At 38.3% G+C, this 20,179-nt stretch overlaps 1 protein-coding gene across 1 annotated transcript; it reads right to left on the reverse strand.

The window, feature by feature from the left end:
* Positions 1-12,065: 12,065 nt before the first annotated feature.
* On the reverse strand, positions 12,066-12,452 carry LOC127952124 (transmembrane protein 100). The gene has a single exon (XM_052550435.1). The coding sequence runs from the start codon at positions 12,450-12,452 to the stop codon at positions 12,066-12,068; it is 387 nt and encodes a 128-aa protein (XP_052406395.1).
* Between the last annotated feature and the right edge of the window lie 7,727 nt (positions 12,453-20,179).

The raw sequence follows: 20,179 nt of genomic DNA on the forward strand, positions 1-20,179 counted from the left end.
AGTTTAAATTATTTCATTATGTGAGTAGAAAGAGACTGCGGAGTAACACAAAAGCATAAAACTAACACAGCTTTGTGAGAGATCGAGTGCTTAGGTCAAGGTTTGATGCTGTTCAACAATCATTTTACACAAATATTGACAGTGAAATGCTGCAGAAGTATACTCAGGATCAAGTATTGCAGTGAGGAAGGAGTGTAATATATTAAAGTGTAAGTCTTTAACATCTCTTGAAGGTTTAAGATGTCATAATCAAGACCTTTGACACTTCCTTCTTTCATTGATAAAGGCTATGTCCTTCTCTGTTCATCATACGTCCAGTGTTTGGGCGACGCTGTGTCCCTAAATGTCAGACTTCTCAGCCTGTTATCTGCTGTGAACACAGGACTCAACCACAGGTCACGTCACAATGAGACTTTGTCATAAATGAGGGTTTTGTATTCATGGTAACCATCACAAAGTGCTGACGATTGGCTTTCATCAAGCCTGTCACATCTGACAGAGTGATTATTAATGGCTTTCACCACAGACAAAGAGGAGAGGAAAAAACGCCACACATATAATGGAACGATTATTCAGTGGAGTCAGAATTCATGTCAGTTTTGTTAGATTATATATGAGTTTCTCAGTATTAAAAGAATCGTTCATCCAAAAATTTACATTTCCTGAAAACATTCTCATCCTCAGGCCGTCCAAGATGTATGAGTTTGAGATTGATTTGGAGAAATGTAGCATTACATCATTTGCTCAGCAAAGGATCCTCTGCAGTGAATGGGTGCCGTCAGAATGAGAGTCAAAACAGCTGATAAAAGCATCACAAGTAATCCACACCACTCCAGTCCATCAGTTAATGTCTCTGGAAGCAAAAACTGTATGCTTGTAAAAAACAAATCCATCATCAAGATGTTTTAAACCGTCACTTCTGGACAAAATATGAGTCCAAAATCCATAATACCACTTCCTCCAATGAAACAGTCCATCCCTGTTGAAAAACGTCTGTCATTCTGACGGCACCCATTCACTGCAGAGTATCTGAGCAAGTTATACAATGCTAAATTTCTCCAAATCTGTAATCTGAATAAGAAACAAACTCACCTTGGTTGACGTTTTATATTTAATATCACAAAGGGTGAATGAACTGCATATAACATATTCAGTAATATACAACTCTTTCCATCATATTAAAGAAAGCGAATTGGATGCATTTGTCCCAGCTCATGTAATCTAACAAGGTGAAGAGTCAGAAGTGCTTTAGGTGACCACTGACAAATATATAACATCACATATATAAATAACACTAAATAACTGAGTTATTACAGGTGCAGAGAAAGCTTGAGTACCTTTATGTGATAAAAATCTTTTTCTGTTCATTGTTTTTCTCTCTTTGTAAGATTTCTGTTCTTCAGTGTTTGACTTCACTCAAGCCTGAATGAATGTCTGAAGGTTTTTAAACCAGTGCAGAGTTAACAGACTCAGCTGAAGGTGTAAATTAGGCTCACACAAAGCACCAAGATAACTGAGAGAAACGCTTGCCATTTAAAGGAACAAAAATATGCCTCTGACCAGCATTAAACAGGAGAATACGCGCCTGTTGAAGAATGAAAGGGTCCAAATGAGGTGTGCGTTTTCATGGCAACCTGAAACAATTTTACAGCTGGAAATTGAGCTGTAGCGAATAGCTGCATGGTTCCAGTCGATCGCCAGTGTTTATTGGCACTTGTTTCTGAATTCAGTGGAGGGAAGTCAACTGAACATGAAACAATACAGCAGCACACTTAAAATTCTTTATATGGGTCATTCACACAAGACTACTGAACTCTGTGATCTTTAGAGAAATGAATATACTTGTGTTGTAATTGAAGTAGTTAAACAGGCTTTCCGTAATATGCTCTGGGCAAGACCAGACACTTGAACTTTAACAAATACAATTTTGATTATTTACACAATGATGAGGAAATGGAAACAGACTGGAAAAAAATGACTGATAGCTAGCTTACACAAGGACGTCAACTTAAAATTAATTTTGATAATCAGGTATAAGACTTATATCAAACAGCAACTAAATGATATACACAAACCAACTAAACACCACAAAATCCATTGTCTCCACTGCAACTGACATAAAAAAAAAAAATGCCAACGATGCCAGAAATTACGAGACAATTTGAAACGATATTCCCCAAAACATTGATGTTTTGTTTCAAATATTTCATTTAAAATGGCAATCAAAACAATCATAAATACTGACATTATTTAAAACTAGTTTAAAACTCCCCATTCTAAAATAATTCTGTATTCATAATTATAAAGTGCATGTAACGCACAGAACATGACATTTTGAAGCAAAAAGACTTTTCCTTTTAAAATATAAGCAATCTTATTTTTGTTTTATTTTCAACTTTGAAGGGGTCATATGATGCAATTTAATTTTTTCTTTCTCTTTGGAGAGTTATAAGCCCTTGGTGCATGAAGAAAATCTTTAAAGTTGCAAAGAATAAAGTCTCAAATCCAAAGAGATATTCTTTATCAAAATAAAGACTTTGCCAAGCCCCCCTAAAATGTCTCATTCAAACACGCCCCAACATGTCTATGTCACTATGTGGAAATATTTGCTTAATGCTGCCCAAATGTTCACACAAAGAAAGAAGGCATGGTTTCAGTAGCACAGTTAGTGTTGAAGCAGTCATGTCAGGGAGATGCTGTGTGTATCTAGGCGAAAGCAAAAGCACCTTATTATATTTGTCCTTCAGAAAGTAGATGCATTTAGGAATCTTTAAGATTACTTGCATAAGAACAGCAACACATTTTATGGTTGAACGTTTCGTGAACCTACTGAGAGGAGGTCAATCTGACTTTGCTACGACAATCTGACACTTCTGAATCAGCTACTGTAAGTATGTTCTGTTATTAGTTTAAGTATTTGCTATTGAATGTTCAAATGCAGAGTTTTGCACGTGTGTGTGTGAGAGAGAGAGAGAGAGAGAGAGAGAGAGAGATGGTCACACAGTGGAGTTAGCTGTCTTAACCGTCCGTAGCTTGTGTGCTGCAAACACATACGAGCTTCATCACTGTGTCTGTCACGTGACTCTGTTACTGTTTCACACTTGAACCGATGGTAAAACTAAGAACATTATTAACCATCTTTACATTTATTTTTAAAGATGAAGCTTGCGATTATAGAAAGGGGCATCACATTTCCAACGATTGCTTGCGATGATCGGCCAATCACAATGCACTGGGTCAGTTGGCCAATCAGAGCAGACTGCGCTTGTCGGAAGGAGGGACTGTGTAAAAAATTACCCATTTGAGAGAGGCAGGGCATAGAGGACCTACAATAATGTACAGTATTTAAAAAATAATGTGTTTTTTTTAACATTAACATTATTTAAAAAGTATCATATGTGCCCTTTTTATAACTTGCACAGTAGATTCTTCAAACAGCTGCTCCTAAGAAACTGCAGAAGAGTTTACCTTCATGCAAGCTACAGCGCCTCTTGTGGTAATGTTGAGAATGTGCTTACAATCACTTGCAATGCACAGATCAATCTATACCTGCATAGAGTATGTTTCTGAGCTATCCTTTTAAATAAAAATATAAATGTCTTCAGTTAAAGCTGAAAAACCTTGCAACATCTTTTCATCAACAAGCATGTTCATGCATTTCAATCAGCTTGTTTATAAGAGATATGATGCTTATTTGCTTATTTATAATGCAATATTCTCTTTCCAATCAGAGCACAGCTTTCAGTAATCATGCATTGATCCTGGTGGTTATTTCAGGCGCACTGACCCACATTAGTCCAAATATTTGCATGGTTTAAACAGGAAACGGATCATCGTTATTTGTTTTGACATTCCTGCCGCGCAGTTCCCGCGGTGTGTGAGCTGAATCTGAGGATAATTGAAGAACCCCAAGCAGGCGGTTTTCCAGGAAACTCTCGCTGCTTAATTGGTGGATAAATGCTGGGGAACATCTGGTAGAGTTCACCCTGCCATCTGATGCTACAGTCAATTTAGCGCCTCCATTTACCCTTGCTCAAGTTCTCCTCACAGGGATAATTCACCCATTTCTTCCCCCCCTCAGAAAAAGGCTGTTTGATAGAACAAAATGGGACGTCTAAAAGCCATGCAGGGATTTCTAAGACACTGTAATTTAATTTACTGAGAAAGATTTTTATCAAAATGCAGTTTGCCTCCCTGAGTTGTCACTGTGCATTCAGGGACAGAGATGTTAAGTGTTCAGGTGATAAAAACAGAGGCACAGCTGTCAAAACATTCTGCCTTTTTTAGCTTAATATTTAATGAAATTATAACATGCACTTCACCTATTCAGCTTCGGGAAGAGAATCATAGACTGTTTTTTAAAATAATATGTATATGTATATATATAGCCAAACAGCATAGCCTAACCACACAGCAACACCCTAAATACTGCATACTGGCCCTAATAATAGGGATGCAACAGTACTATGGCAATATTGCAATACTAAAATTTCAAAATACTGACACTGGCACTGTTTTTTAAACAGTAGTATCCTTATATGTGAGTATCGTATACAACAGTTACCCTATTTCCACTAAAAGGTTAGAAAACAATCATGCAATAAACAGCAGATGGAAATGCAAATTCATTCTCGGAAACTCTGGCTTTTTTAACACAATTCTGACTTTTTTTTCGCAATTGCGTAAATCTAACTTCTTTTATGAGATTATAAACTCATAATTGCGAGTCCAATACTGAAGGGGGAAAAAAATAAAAAAATACATTTCTCAGAATTGTGAGTTTATATCTCACTATTTTCAGTCATGAGTTCAATTCACAAGAATTGTGAGAAAAATTCAGATTTGCGAGATATAAACTCGCATTTTTCTAATCTCATAATTCTGACCTGATACCTCACAATTGTTTGTTTCAATGTCAATATTGTGAGATAAACCCGCAATTTCTAGAAAAAAATTCAAGAAAAAGGTCAAAATTGTGAGATTAACTTGTATTTATGTCATCATTCTGACCTGACAAGTCGCATCTGCTTTTTTATAATGTCAGTATTGTGATATATAAACTCACAAATGCGAGAAAAAAGCCAGAATTATGGGTTTAGCCTATATCTTGAAGTTTTGAGGAAAAAAGTCTGAATTGTGAGACAGAAAGTTACAATTGCGAGAAAAAATTTTAACTTGCGGGCTTTATCTCACAATTCTGAGAAAAGAAAAGAAGTCACAATTGCGAGTTTAGCCTACGTATATCTTGCAATTGAGGAAAAAAGTCAGAATTTTGAGACATAAAGTGACAAATTTGAGGAAAAAAAATCAGAATTATGGGTTTAGCATATATATTATAATTCTGAGGGAAAAGTCAGAATTGCGAGATATATACTCACAAATGCGAGATAAATAGTCTTGAGTCTAGCCTATGTCTTGTAATTGAGTAAAAATGTCAGAACTGAGAGAAAAAAGACGAAACGGGCTTCAATACGAGACAATTTTACAGTAACTCGGGAGCAAAAAAACAAAAACAAACAAAAAAAAATCTTGAGGGAATACTCTCAGAACTTTTTTTCTTTCTTAGAAAAAGGAACGGAAAGCAAAAAGCTTTGCCTTTTATCACTACTCAATTAACAACTTGGAGTTCACCGAAGCGTGACCCGTTTGTTGGCTCCGCGCTGGGAGAGGAAGCAGGCTTGCTGAAGCGGGTGAGGAGCCAGGAAAGGGAGCTGCTGTAATCGACTGGAGAGATCAGCGGCAGCGGGACAGGTCAGCGTGGGCCGCCTCTAAACTCAAGACTGGGTGGAGCGGGGAGGAAAAGCTTCACTGCCAGGATTCCTGTAATCTAGCCTGACCATCACACGCCCAGAGTCGCCTCCTGTGGCCTTTCCTCTTTTCCCTAAATCAACCTGTTTCCTGCTCAAACATTCACACGCTAACCAGAGTTTAGGGCTGAGGGCAGGCCGTTTCACACGACACGCTCGCTTTGTGAACAATCACCTGTGGGTTGGTAAGTGCAACTGGAAAGAGAAAGAGAGAAAGAGAGAGAGAGAGGACATGGACAGAAAGAGAGAGAGAGGTCCTAAATTGACTTCTTACACTGAAGTGGTGAAGAATAAGAACAGCACTCTCCATCCTAAAGAAAAGATGTTTGTGTGATCAAAGAGTAGATGTATAACACAGTCCGCGATTCTGGGATTCTCCCTAAACAAACACAGGCTAAGATTGGTGGAGATCAGCAAATTAAGCATAATGACTAGCAATTTCATTAGTTGAAACAAATTAATGGATCAGGCAATCAATAAGTATTAGGCTATATGCTAATGATAATATATGATAATTATATGATGATTATATGATAACTTATTTTTACTGTAAGAAAGGTGGAAAAAATTATATATAATTTATAAACAGTTTATATATTTACTATAGTTTTTTTTTCAAAACACAGATATAACCTCTATGTGTGTATATATAGGCTATACACACACATAGCCTACACAAATTAAGTTGCATTAAATTTAAATTACGATGCAATTGTTTGGAAAAGAACTAATAATTGGTCATATTTAAAACAATTTATAATAAATATCTGTATATGCAAATTATGAATGTCTTAAAATATAAATATATTTTTTTGTCAATATTCAATCTAATTTTAAATGTATATTTATAAAAAATGACTAACTCATTTATAAATAATATTGTTTTTTAATATATTTTTAAAATATGTATCAGTTTCCAAAAATCTTGTGACACTGAAGACTGGAGTAATGATGCTCTATTTCTTATCACAGAAATTACATTTTAAAATATGTTCAAATTTTTTTTTATAATATTTCGAAATATAACTATTTTGATTAAATAAATGCAGCCTTGGTGTAAGAAAGTTTCTTCTTTCAAAAAATGACACTTTACTAACCAGTAAAAATGTCTTTTGCTCTCTCATTTGGGGTATGTATATGTGTGTGTGTGTATATATGTATATACACACCAAATGGGAGAGCAGAAGAGATTTTTACTGGTTAGTGAAGTGTAATGATGCACCCAGTAGATGGTGTGTCTGGAGCGTATCAGATGACTGGAGGGATTAATCAGTACATGCTTTTGGATTTACAGATTGAGATTGTTTTTCCATTGGCCATGGCTGTGACGTCCAAATCAGTTATCTCAGATTTAACACGTCTTGCCTGAGATACCTGCAGTAACCCAGGGCTTTCTGGCTATTGATTAGTGTTATACTCCACAGCTGCCTGGGTTGGTAAAACATCTTTCATCTTCAGTAATTTAAACTTATAAATGCACCAAAAGCATCAGTATTATTTCCTTGCGGTGAAGCGAACACCAACAGCCAATCAAAACAGTGTTCAAAGCTCAAATTTAATTACGATTTTTCTAAAATATCTCCCGTTCATGAGCACACATACAGAGAAAGCCAGCCTTCAAAGAGAAAAGCCCTGTGACTCACTCACTCTCTCTCTTTCTGTCTCTCGCTCTCTCTCTCTGAAGATATTTATAGATCTGTCCGCAGGGGCCAGAGTTCCTTAGAACTACGAGAACCAAGAGCAGGAGGGAGAAGCTATAACAGTTTTCAACACAAACCCTCCTGATTTGAACATATAGGCTAGGCATTATTCTTTTAGATTTCTCAGAATCGAATTGTTCTTCTTGTCTACTCTAAAACTTGCTTGTTACCCAGTTAACAATATTTCTAGGAATGCTTTGCTAATGTATGCATTAAGTATGAAATCACTGTTTCTGAATGCTCTTCGAATGTTCCAATCATCCAGTCTTTTAAAATGTTTTAAAAAGGTTTCTTTTGTTGTTATGTTAAGGGAACGTTCCATTTTAGAATTTTGTTCCTAACATAATGGGAATGTTAATTGTGAATGTTCTGAAACAGAAAAATTGTGTTTGGCGTCTTGAATTGGATATATTTACACCTGTTAACCTGAAACGATGGATAGATTAGTGTAAAACTCGATTTGTGCATGTATGATAACTCTAAACTGAACAATTTACACGAAACAAAACTAATATTGCATAACTTTGCAATTGGCATAATCAGAATACCAATGAATCGTTTGAAGCATTCAAGCAAACTTATTCACTTAAAAGATTTGGACTTTGGGCTAGTGAAACATTACAATCTTGCCAAGCTTTCACGTTAGTCGAAAATGTAGTTACAGTAAGTTAGTAGCGTCTGCTCCTTCCTTAATTTTCCTAGGAAAAGCTACTGTTACTTGCTTCGCAACACAGGTTACCATGAAGAAAAATGACACAGTGATGAACTATTTCACGTAACAGTTCTTTAATACAACTTTTCAAAAGTATTTTTAATGTGAATATAAATGTAAAAATATAAATAACTACTATTTACATCACATAGTTGGACACAGAATACAGATTTTGGCATTTGTTGCCTCCAGCGTAAAGAGAAATAGCATTCTGGAGAATGTAAGGATGGCGAAAACAGGAACTAGAGAGGTAGATTGACTCTTTCTCATTCCAGAATATGAAACAGCAGAACAGTGGTACATTCACGACTCGCTCAGTCATAACAACTTTGCCACGTTTGACATTAAACAAGAACAAGACTGCATGGACGACTGGGAATTCAGATGTGGATTTATGTACAGCAGAATACCGCGAGGTGATAAACGACACCGAACACATGTATGAGTACAGTATGTCTGCGACTGTACAGCCGTGACACTCCACTCACGTATTTTCAATGAAATTGCACAACTCAGTAAATTTTCGTTCACCCTCTATAAATCTCCCTCCTTCAGCTCACGTAAAAAGGGCTGAAGAGAATCTGAAATCTGGAGGAAATCAAGCAAACGACTACTTCCAGATCTGCGTGGTAGGCCAAAAACGGGATTATCAAATAATATAAAAGAAACATTACATGCTTATGTGTTTATTTACCCTTGACAATCTTTTCAGGCATCAAAACCTAAACTGCACTGCACTTGTTTAAGTATTTTTGCTAAAATATCTAAAAATCCTTTACTTTCAATGATAAAGATTTGTATATGTGTGTATAAACTCCCAGATTTAAAGATGTCTTTTCATAATACACACACACAAATATATATGCATGTATATATTTGTTTGTATATGTGTGTGTACATCTATATGTATAGATAGATAGACAGATCTTATCTTTAACATCTTTATGCTAAAAACAAGATATATTCTTTGCAAAGACATCTTTAAAATTCTACTATTTAAGGATGATTCGATCATTTTCCTGAAAATAATGAGGCAAAAACCATTGCATTTCTTGTTTTGTGGGGAGCAGCAGCATGTTTTCCTGATGACTCAGATCTGAACGTCTGATCTTGATGTGCTCATGTAAACAGCTATCTTGGATTACTGGCTTTCCATGATACAATCAGACGCCCCATTAGGGTCGGTCACTGATATCCCAAATTAACTCATCTGGTCCCTTTTCCCACTCAAGTATCTACTTCATCCCTGATTCCGGTCTACGTTGTTTGTTAAGAGCATTGTGAATAGTGTTTAAAATGCAGTCTGAAACTCTAGATGCCCTCCCTTCGCTGCTTTTCGTAGCAAGCTGTGGAAAAACACAAGAAGGCAATCTGTTTCTGTAAAGGGACAAAAACCACATTCTGGCATGAAGCAGTTAAAAATGCTTAAGGAGGCACAGGCAGTTTTACAGCATGTACATCAGTCGACAAAAAGGCACTGTTTTATCCATAGCCATGTGGTCAGGCGTCAGCGTTAGAAATCAATTCCACCTGGACGTGCCCCAAGCGCAGGACTGCCGTGTTGCATGCCATGCGTCCACGCTCTCTCAAGAAACATTACAAAAACTATAATCTCAAACTTATATCTATTTAATCACAAATTAGATCGCGTTCGTATCATAAAATGTTTCTCCCAGGCAGCAATGAGATTAAATGAATGTCAAATGAAGAAAAAGAGGCAGTCATTTCACACGTGCTTTCTCAAAATGTGTAACTAACAAGCAAAAACAACACAAATGTTGTAATTGTTATTTCAGATAGCCAGATTAGTGTTACAGCTCTATGCACAAGTTGAATTTTAACAGTTGTATGCATTTGTGTCCATTTTAATTTCTTTAAAGTAAATTTAGGAGAAACATCTGAGACACAACTGAGAATGAAATATCCTGAGCTAAGAAAGAGCAATAAAATCTTCCTCGGGGCTCAAACAAGTCCAGTAATGCGAGCTTAGCACATTTGCTAACAGCTAAATGCCTCAAAAACAGCCTTTTTTAACGACTCAAGGCTGTTAATGCTGTCTTTTTTCTCTCTCTCGTGCACAAGGATTCTCAGATTCACTCCTCGACACGGTGGAAACATCTCAATCGATAAGCTTTTAGCGAAATGGAAAGGGTATTAACCTCTGAATTGGTATGGATTTATGTCAGTCTCCGAATTTTAGTCTTCACACAGAGTTTTCTGAGTGTTAACAGGACCTGTAAAACATTTGAAGGCTAAACCTTCCCAAAAAGAAAATAAATCTGTCATCATTTCCTCACCCTCAACTTGGTACGACTTCCTTTCTGCTGTGGAACATGAAAGAAGATATTTTGAAAAATGCCAGGTTTTTTTTTTTCCCTTCATGCACAGAACATCAAAAGAGTTGTTTTGGACCCCACCGAGGTTCAAAATACATTATTTTGTAATCCTCAGAAGAAAGTAAGTCGTACAGACTTGGAACGACACGAGGATGACAGAAGTTTCATTTTTAGCCGACCTGTCCCTTTAATTCATTATCTGTTACCCACCCACTGTGTCCATAATGAAATGTGCCAAATGTTTCCCAGATCAAGGCAGTGTAAATAAGCAGTATTCCCTTTGTGAAAACGGATGTAAGCTCCAGCCTTTGTGGGCTCTGACCAGGTCAAAGCGACGACGTATTCATGTGTGTTGTTTTTGGGGGCGAGGAGACCTTGCTAAAACAGCTGAGTTTGAGTTTTAAAGCTGACACTGGAAGAGGAAAAGAGAAACGGAGGGGTAAAACATAGCTACTGTACCATGCAAAGTCCTATCGCTTGCTCAAGGCACTAAAACAAGAACAAAACTTTACTGACAATTTTGACTTCTAGTGTACCCTTGTGGCATCTTGACCCCCCTCCACACACACTCCCCTCCCCTAGTAATCCTGCTCATCTTTCAGACAGGAAATGAATTTTCTTTTCTGGCTGTCTCAGAACAAAAGGCCCTTCAGTTTGCTTGCCTTTCTCTGAACCGTGTCTGTTTTTTTTTTCCAAATACCGACTATATGAGGTCCTTGAAGAGTCCTGGATTTGACAGATAGAATCAGTTACACTCACACATGGGCAAACACACAATCCAATGCAAAACTCCTTCAACACACTGTACACTGTGTAAAATTCCCAATAAATCAAGCTCGGGTCTTTGCGTCCTTCATATCAGGTGCTGCACCCCTGTCCTAAATCATTAGCAGCTACGGTTGACCGAGGGATGACAGCGAAAGAGGCCGAGCAGGTGTCTTGTCTATCTAGTCCATCCAGCACACACTTTACGCACACACACACACACATGCAGACGGACACATTCTCGACCTCTCCAGTCCGTGCTTTCTTCCTATCCTGATCCGCAGCTGCCGGTTCTAGCTAGCAGACGCAGGTTCAAGTTCCACTCCGTAAAAAAGCTTGCGCATTGCTACGGTGTCACCGGACGGGCGAATGACGTGCGACGGTGACGGAGGTGAACTCCTCTTTCGCCGCGGTGTCCGGTTGCCGCCGTTGGCCCACTTCTTCGGCGTCACAGGAATGCAGGAGACTGACAGTGGCGTTGACGGCAGCAGAGGCTCTGCGAGAGGCTCGCGGCTAGTGTTAAGTGTCCTGTGTGTGTGCGGGAGTGTGTGTCCCTCTCCAGGCTTGTTTTGATACCAGACACCTGCTGAGCGACGGTAAACTGCATGCGTGACTCTGGTGAACCCTCATGCCAGCCTTATGCCGTATTTTCCATGGGATTCTCAGAGAGGACCTGTCCTTCATGACTTGTCCACCACGGATACCTGAGCGGACGGACATCTCGGTTTTTTGGGGGGGTGCTCTCTCACAAGGGACACTGTTCGGAGCTGAAGGAACCTCCTTCCTTCTTTTTCCTGCGCTTCTTCTTGTGGACTGTCCAGCAAGCGGTCGCCATCAGTACAAGGACCAGTCCCACGATCAACAGGATCACAGAAACCACCTTGGTCTGCGGGAGATCATTGTACGTGTATGTTACTCCAGTTCCAGCCACTCCAATCACCAGCGAGATTATCCCAAATGGAAAGATGCAGCGGTACCACGACTTCTCCATCCCTCCCGTGGCTTGCGAGAGCCGCTCTAGGGACGACAGCACCTCTGGGACTTTGGGTGCTCTTTCTTGCGATTGGCCTTCCAGGGTCGGGGCCGTCGTCATTTGTGGTTGGCAAGTGAAGTGCCCCGTGGTGCATCCCATCTTGCGACTGGATGCTGGGAACACAACAATAAAGATGCGCTCAATATGAGCGAGACGCTCTGGGAGGAAAGGCAATTTAGGGAAGGAGACGTGGAGATCCACTCACAATGTCTGTGGGTTTGTCAGTGCCACGGCTCTCTGTCTCTCGAGCACACGGCAGCACGTTGAACACTCAAGCAGACAGAATGAGCACTGCTATATATGTCTCCTGAAGAAGGGGCGGAGTCGAGCTGCAGAGGGGCTAGCCCGAAGCTCCTGATTGGCTGCAGCTGCACTCTGACGTAAAGAGCCATAGTATGAGACTGGGCAGCGAAGCACAAACAGGAAGGAGGTGGGGGAGGAGGGGTGGAGTTAACCATTCAAGCACCGTCCACTGAAATCCACCCACTGCTTCTGTGTCCTCCTGCTTGTAAGAGAACGAGTGCATGCATCCTACAGAGGGGATGCCGGGATGGGAACATGACTATTTTAGTGCTCATTAAATAACGAAACTGCCATGGGAGCATGTTGTGCAGCATTTATTAATTCAATCCGACAGCATGGCAAAATGCATGCCAGCAGATAACTGATGTATCCAGAGACCCCGCTTGTGCATGTGCCTACTTCGCGCCCACGCACTTTTGGCCTCCCACACAGCACTAACACAAAACACTCCCAAAAGCTTGATGAGCGCTCTCTGAGCAGATGTCCATTTTTAATCCTATCGAGTCCTTTCCCCGTCACGGATTGTGCACTGGAGGAAAAATCCATTTGAAGGAGAGCGAGAGAGAGAGAGAGAGAGAGAGATCCTACACGCTCACAGTAACACCGATGCAATTTATCACCCCGGTCTTGTCTATCACGTGTAATCATTTCTCCATTTACAGCGAGGCAGTATTGATAAACAGTGAGGTGTGAAGATTTGTAATTATTACAATAGGTTAAGACAACAACGGGTGAACGCTCCTCCTCGAGTAATTCTGAATTGGTTAAAAAATCTATTTGCATTTTAAATGTCCCTAATACCATGTCCTAACAGAAGGCGTTCAAGGGAAACAAATGTGTCTGTCCACACAGGAAGAGGAAAAATTAAAACAACATGATAAAATCTGCCAGTCACAATGTCCTTAAGCAGGATTTTGGATTGACTGTGAATGCAAACCCTGCATGACTGCACAGGAAAAAAGGAGTTCTGCATCCTGTTTGCTGCCCTCAAATCAAATGTAGGACCCTGACAGGAATGAGCAGTAGCAGCCAAGGCATACATTGTGTGTATTACAGCTATGCTGTGCATGCGTCTCTCACTTTATTGATTAAATAAGGCTTAAAGGATCAATCACTGATTCCTATGTCTTTGTTAGTCAGACATTACTGATGCCGTCTGCTGTAGAAAAACCCCATCCATTCAGCTCATGCCATCGATTAAAGACAACAAAGCCTGAAAAGACCATAACAGCGGTTTATGAAAGCCTTTGTCAAATACACTCAAAATGAGTTCACGGAATAAGCAATGGATCCAAGCCTGTCCTCCATGCACAGCCAAATATTATGTCTTATAAGACTCTGACATTCATGATAATAAGTGGTCTCTGTTCGGTTTATCCCACTGGCCAAATGAGTGGGGTGAAACCAATTGAGGAGCGTAAACACTCAACTGACTCAACAGTCGCTGATGTAGCTCCACACCAGCATGGACATACTGTAAGGAGAAATCAAGACACAGGAGAGAAAGAGAGAGAGAGAGAGACTGGGTGGGAAAGATGGATAATAAAGAGAGGGGGTGGCAAATGAGTGAGACGAGCGGACAGAAAGCGTGACCACAGAAGGACTGCATTCAGTGATGCTTTTCTCCTGCTAATTTGTGGCGAGCTGTTCATTTACTACTCTGCTAGTACTGTTGGTTTATGTTGTAAGATGAAATACTCTGCTGAATGCATAATTTTTACAAAATTACCATTTTATTAATCAACAGTATGTAATATATACGCAGAGTTAAAAGTTGAAAACAACAAAATATTCTTATAATAGCATCTTCTGTCTCAAGAAGTCCACAAGATCCAGGGATGACAAATAAAAAGCACAAAAGCCCTTTGAACGTGTGCCAGTCTTTATTAGATCCACCAGATTTGAAGATTTGTCTCCATGGGTGGACAGGGCAATTTAAGGATTATTATGTGACTTCACTGTTCCTTTTCCTGAACATTACTGTTGTTTTTCCCAGGAAGGGTTGATGGTTTTCCTGGGAAGCTTGGTATGAATGTTATTACTGGACTTAAAGGGAACATGATCTGACATTTCAATGATCCCAAACAGCTCACACACAACCTTTTCCTTTTATGACAACACTTTATTCTGTTCTCTTCATTATTATTCCTTCCTTTCTCAAAGCATTGTACGAGGAGGAAGACCCCTGGGGCTCTGCTGAATGAAGACCCATGTGAATGAGAGGGCAGAAAATGTTTTATTGACATGGTTTGAGGAATAAACAGCAGAATGTCCCTTTAAAGCTGTTGGAAAGGCAAATGTGATGCACGGAGACTGCTTTAAAGTCAAGAACTGATAAGCCCTTCACTCTGCAATACAGGTTCAAGAGCTGAAAGTCATGCATTTGCAATATTTCTTGCTTCATTGCTGCAGATAATATTCTGCACAGAGTGCAGTCATTCTGTTAAATAGAAAAGAAAAATGAAAATTCTGTCATCAATTACTCACTATAATAACTTGTCATATCCTTATGACTCTCTTTTTCCTGTGGAACACAAAAGATGATGTCTGCACTTTTGTCAATGAAATAATGAAGAAAAAAATGACTTAAAAAGTCATTTAAATTGCAATGAATAAAACCTAAGTTGTGTATGTATATATGTATTTTTCGACTTGTTTCCAGTGAAAATATCAAAATACTCTAAAATCAAGATGCATTTTCTACATGAAAAGAAACAAGGTATTTATTATTGTTTCCATGGGAGGAAAATGTAAGTTAATTTTTTTCTTATTTTTCTAATTATCTGCCAGTGGGGTAAGAAATAAAAAATATGCTTGTTTCCGTTTGCATTAAGATTATATACATACATATACATATATATATATATATATATATATATATATATATATTAGCATAAGAGTTTAAAATGAGACAAAAACAGGCAACATCTTTACAGTGTGACTGAATGAATGATGCATGTAAACAAGCTTGTGCTTTAAAAAGGGGGAGGAGACCGTAAGAAAAACCTGTTCTCGACCAGGTTAGGTTCACAGAATACCACGCTAACTGAATCTTATTATAAGTTACCACTCTTTCAGAAAACCGCTTGACGATCGCCGTGATTTTGCTAAGTAAGACATGTTCCTGGATCATTAGATGATCCTGGATCAACATTATTGTCCAAAATAAAGACTTAACCCAATTCCTACCCCTAAATCTAACCCTACCCATAATTTAATCCTAAAATCAGTGGGAAATGATAGCTTATTAACAAGGGTGAAGAAGCACCTAACCCTGATTATAAACCTAAACCAGATATTTCCTGAAAAGTTATATCTCAATTCTGATTGGTTGATTGGAATGCTGTTCCTGGATTAACAAGGATGTTGATGTACTTGGTGAAATCACGCTCACCAGGACTTGACATAGCCTGCTTTCTCGGGTTTGACAAACCACCCTTTCTGAAACCAAAAAACCCAGATTTTCCCTAATTTCAGGGTTAGCATACTCAAGAGTTTTCACTTAACCTCTTTCTGAAACCGGTCAGTAACGGGGATGTCAGTAACAACCCAAGCAATCCATACATACAGTCCAAAGAAAACAAAACAAATAAGTTCAGATATTAAGTTCGGTGTAATAAAGTGGAATGACCCAGGCAAAAAGTATTGGACACATGAAGAAAGTGAGGTGCAAAATATAATGGATGTAACACTAAGACACCAGTAGAAATCGATCAATATAAATGGAAATTAATATTAGCTGGTTCAGTCCCAACTGATGGCCTATAAAAAGGTGTCTCATGACCAACGAGTCACACAAGAAACATTTCATGATGGGTAAATTCCATCCCACCAAAGTAATGCGAATCTCAAATGGGGCTGAATACTTATGAACAGGCCAACACTAGTAAGTACATCTATTTTTTTAAAAAAATGCTTGTTACTCACATCATCGGTGACATCAATCTAAGCCTCTTTTACTTTCATTATGTGTAAAATGTAAAAAGAGCAAGAGGTCCTGCGTCACATTTCCTTTCGTGGTCTGTGGAAGAATGGAAAGATGGTGAGATGATGACAGTCAGAGTGGACTTAAACCACAATGGCTTTGTTCCAAATCCAAACCCTTGGGAGTCTTCACAGGGAGCATCCCAAATAATATGTAAGCTCACAAATAACTGATCTGGAACGGCTCAAAAAAATACATAGGCAGCGGCTCCAAAACATCATGAGAAAATCAACCGCAGGCCTTTTTAAGAGAAGTCAGTTCCCTAGGCGGCCATATTGACGACACTTCCAGGCAGCTGTTTTGGTTTCATATCAGCACTATCTAACATAAACTGTCTTGCAAATGTTGTTTCTTAAATTCAAACAGCAGTTAGTTCATAGTCTAGTTAGGTGTTCTCGCTATATCATACTATACTACGCACTACTATCAAACCATAAAAGCCAGATGCATCAAATATGCTACTCAAAAACACATGCAAACCTTCTTTAAATATATTTCTAAAGTTGCAATTTAACCACAAAAACCCGCCCCTCCCTCTTAGTTACTCAGTTCAAGCGACACGTGAACCGACCGTCTTTTCAAGTACTTAAAGCATGAAATAAACATGAATGAACATCATTTTATTTCAACTAAAAGACGTTGGTGAACACAATTTTTTTTAAGTCCACCGAAAGTTAATCTACGCTCAGGCAAAATGGCGGATTCGGCGTTATGATTGGTCAGATCGCCTGTCAATCAAACTCCCTGAGAAGGGCCAAATGGATTGCTCCATGTCCAAAAAAGTAAAAGGTTTCTAACAATAATTGTTAAAGCTTTTCAACATTTGACTCACTTTTATTAACCATCCATATATATATATTTTTTAAATTAATGTTCATTTTATTTTTTTTTTTTAAATCGCACTTCCACGCATGTTTAATACATTTTTATTTTAATTGTATGTGAGTGTATTTATATACATTTTAAATATGTATATGTATGCTTATGTGCGTGTATTGACATGTATGTATATGTATATGTTATTACAATTGTAATTCCTGATGTACTTCCTGCATTAATTCAGTCTTTGTATTGCTACGCCAATAAACTTTAAACTTCTTGTTCACGGAGCTCATCCCAATGCATTATGGGAAAAATGCACAGCTAAGACGACATCTTAAAATGCTGTCTTACAAAGGGAACACACTAGGTTTCAGATCGAAGTGAATGTGTCCTGGTTGAACCCACTCAGACAGAAGCCCATTGCACTCATCTGTTGTTTTTTACTTTTCCCATGTTGGGAGCATCAGTCCGGGGGAGTCAGTGACGTCAGCGTGGAGTGGGCGGGGCTGGAGGAGGACGCCCACCCACGGCCCGCTGTGTGAGCCCAGCGCCACCTGTCTCCCAGTCTGGAACAGCTTGTGCCCCGTCTGTGGGCTACCGTCCCCGTACGGGCCCCGTGGAGCCTCTCCATCGCTCGTTTTCACACGCTCGGCTTGAATATGACATAAATAAAAAATTTTAGCATTCTTTAGAACATAAATGATCATCCCGAGCATGCATACATCACCGCAGGCAATCCCGGATTGCTACACGTGGTGGGTTGCACGCAAAACGACCGTCCGCTCAACGATTTGCCATTACAATGATCTATCGATCGGTCTCGCCAGGTTGGCAGTGGCGGCTGTGACAGCCTTGTGCTCCTCAGTCTGTGTGAAAACCATGTGGGACTCTAAAAGTGAGATGAAATCAATGAGAAGCACCTCCTTTGTTCTCCACTTGTGGTGACTCAGAGGTTTGAACAGTCAAGAGATGAACCATCCCAGACACACAAACCAATGGCATTTTACATAAAGTCAACATATCAGGTGGAAGAGTAATACTCACCACTGTGACTAATGCAGCTCGTCTGACAACATTTGAAACTTTTATATTCATGCTGTCATCACAAGTTTTAATTTTGGCCTAATTTTAGTCAACTTGATACTCTCTTCTAGAAAAGAAGCTGTTTTTGCTGTATCTGACTCTAGTCTGTACTCTTAAAATACATCATATAAACATCAGTTTGAAATTAAGTCAGCTAGGGTTCCCACACTTTTTCAGACTTAATGAATGTTCATGATTTGTTATTTTTATATATATAACTATTTACATGCATATATATATATATATATATATATATATATATATATATATATATATATATATATATATATATATATAAAGCAACTTCAGTTTGTATTTCAACCATTTTGGAGCCAACCTTAAAAAGAAAAATTTATATTTATTATATACATTCCCATGACTTCTCTATTTTAAAATTTTCCATGACTCTTCATGAAATCAATTAATAATTTAAATAAATAAAAAATAATTTGACTGTGGAAACCCATATCCATTAATAATACCATAATTAATGTGGATTTCAAATATTAAATTTTATTCTGATTTTGAGTTTTATGAGGATGGCTTGAGTTATCCAAAAAAATAAATAATATATATATATATATTATTTTTTTATTATTTTAAATTGGACAAATGGTCCAACTCAAAAGTAAAATAAACATGGAATCCGATTCTTACAAACAACATAAAAATAATACAAATAAAATAAAAACATGGAATCTGGTTCTTTAAAACAATACTAAAATGAAAAAAAATATATAATAGAAATCTAATGAACACGTCCAAATAAACATGTCAAATGATGATCAAAAATGATATTAAAATCTAAATCAAATCAAATAAAAGAGATCACATTAAAACAGATTTTTAGGAACGTTAGTCAGATCAGATTTCAAGTAGTTTCTCTGGTCGTTTGACTTTCTAACATCACACACACAACGGGCAGTAATGGGATTGATGATGTCCTGAATGGTGAATGAAGAAACTATTCCAGTCACATTATATAACCGCACGGCTGAGAGATGTCATGATGGACGTGATCAAGAGCAACATTTGTCTCTCCACAATGACCTCTGTCCTCTCACAGTCCCTATGACACACCAGATACTGACTACAGTCTGTCTCCAGAGGGTTGAGATGTTCATCATACGCAACTGCACTGCTGTAAACACAACTTCTGCTGGTTTTTATAAACTGAGGGACGAGTCTAAATGACTTTCTGTAGAAACAGACGTCATGCCGCAGATTCAGACCTCAGAATCACACACTTCTGCATTTATTTCGTGCAATTTTGAGAGGATAAAAGATCTGAATTCTAAGATATAAACTCAGAATAGAGAGGAAAACGTCAAACAACCTTACATAAGTAACACAATGAAGTTACATGCAATTATTAAATTCCTTTCCTGACCATGTGATTATAACTTTCACATTATGTGTTATGTCCACCGTAAAAGACTTTGGAGGTCAAAACTCAAGGTTATGTTTACTTGCTGCATTTAAATTATACTATCTGACTGTCTTTTAATACAGATCTCAGTCAGGTTAGATGCCATATTAATTTAAAAGCAGTTGAAAAGCAGTCTGTGTGAGACAGACTTACAGTCTTCCCATTATAATCACAACCCACAACTTTCAAAACCAGTGTACAGAG

Source organism: Carassius gibelio, chromosome B3 (assembly GCF_023724105.1).
Source record: "Carassius gibelio isolate Cgi1373 ecotype wild population from Czech Republic chromosome B3, carGib1.2-hapl.c, whole genome shotgun sequence".
Lineage (NCBI taxonomy): Eukaryota > Metazoa > Chordata > Actinopteri > Cypriniformes > Cyprinidae > Carassius > Carassius gibelio.

Coding starts and splice junctions, on each gene's coding strand:
- LOC127952124 (XM_052550435.1), bottom strand. CDS start 12,452: ATGGGATGCACCACGGGGCACTTCACTTGCCAACCACAAATGACGACG.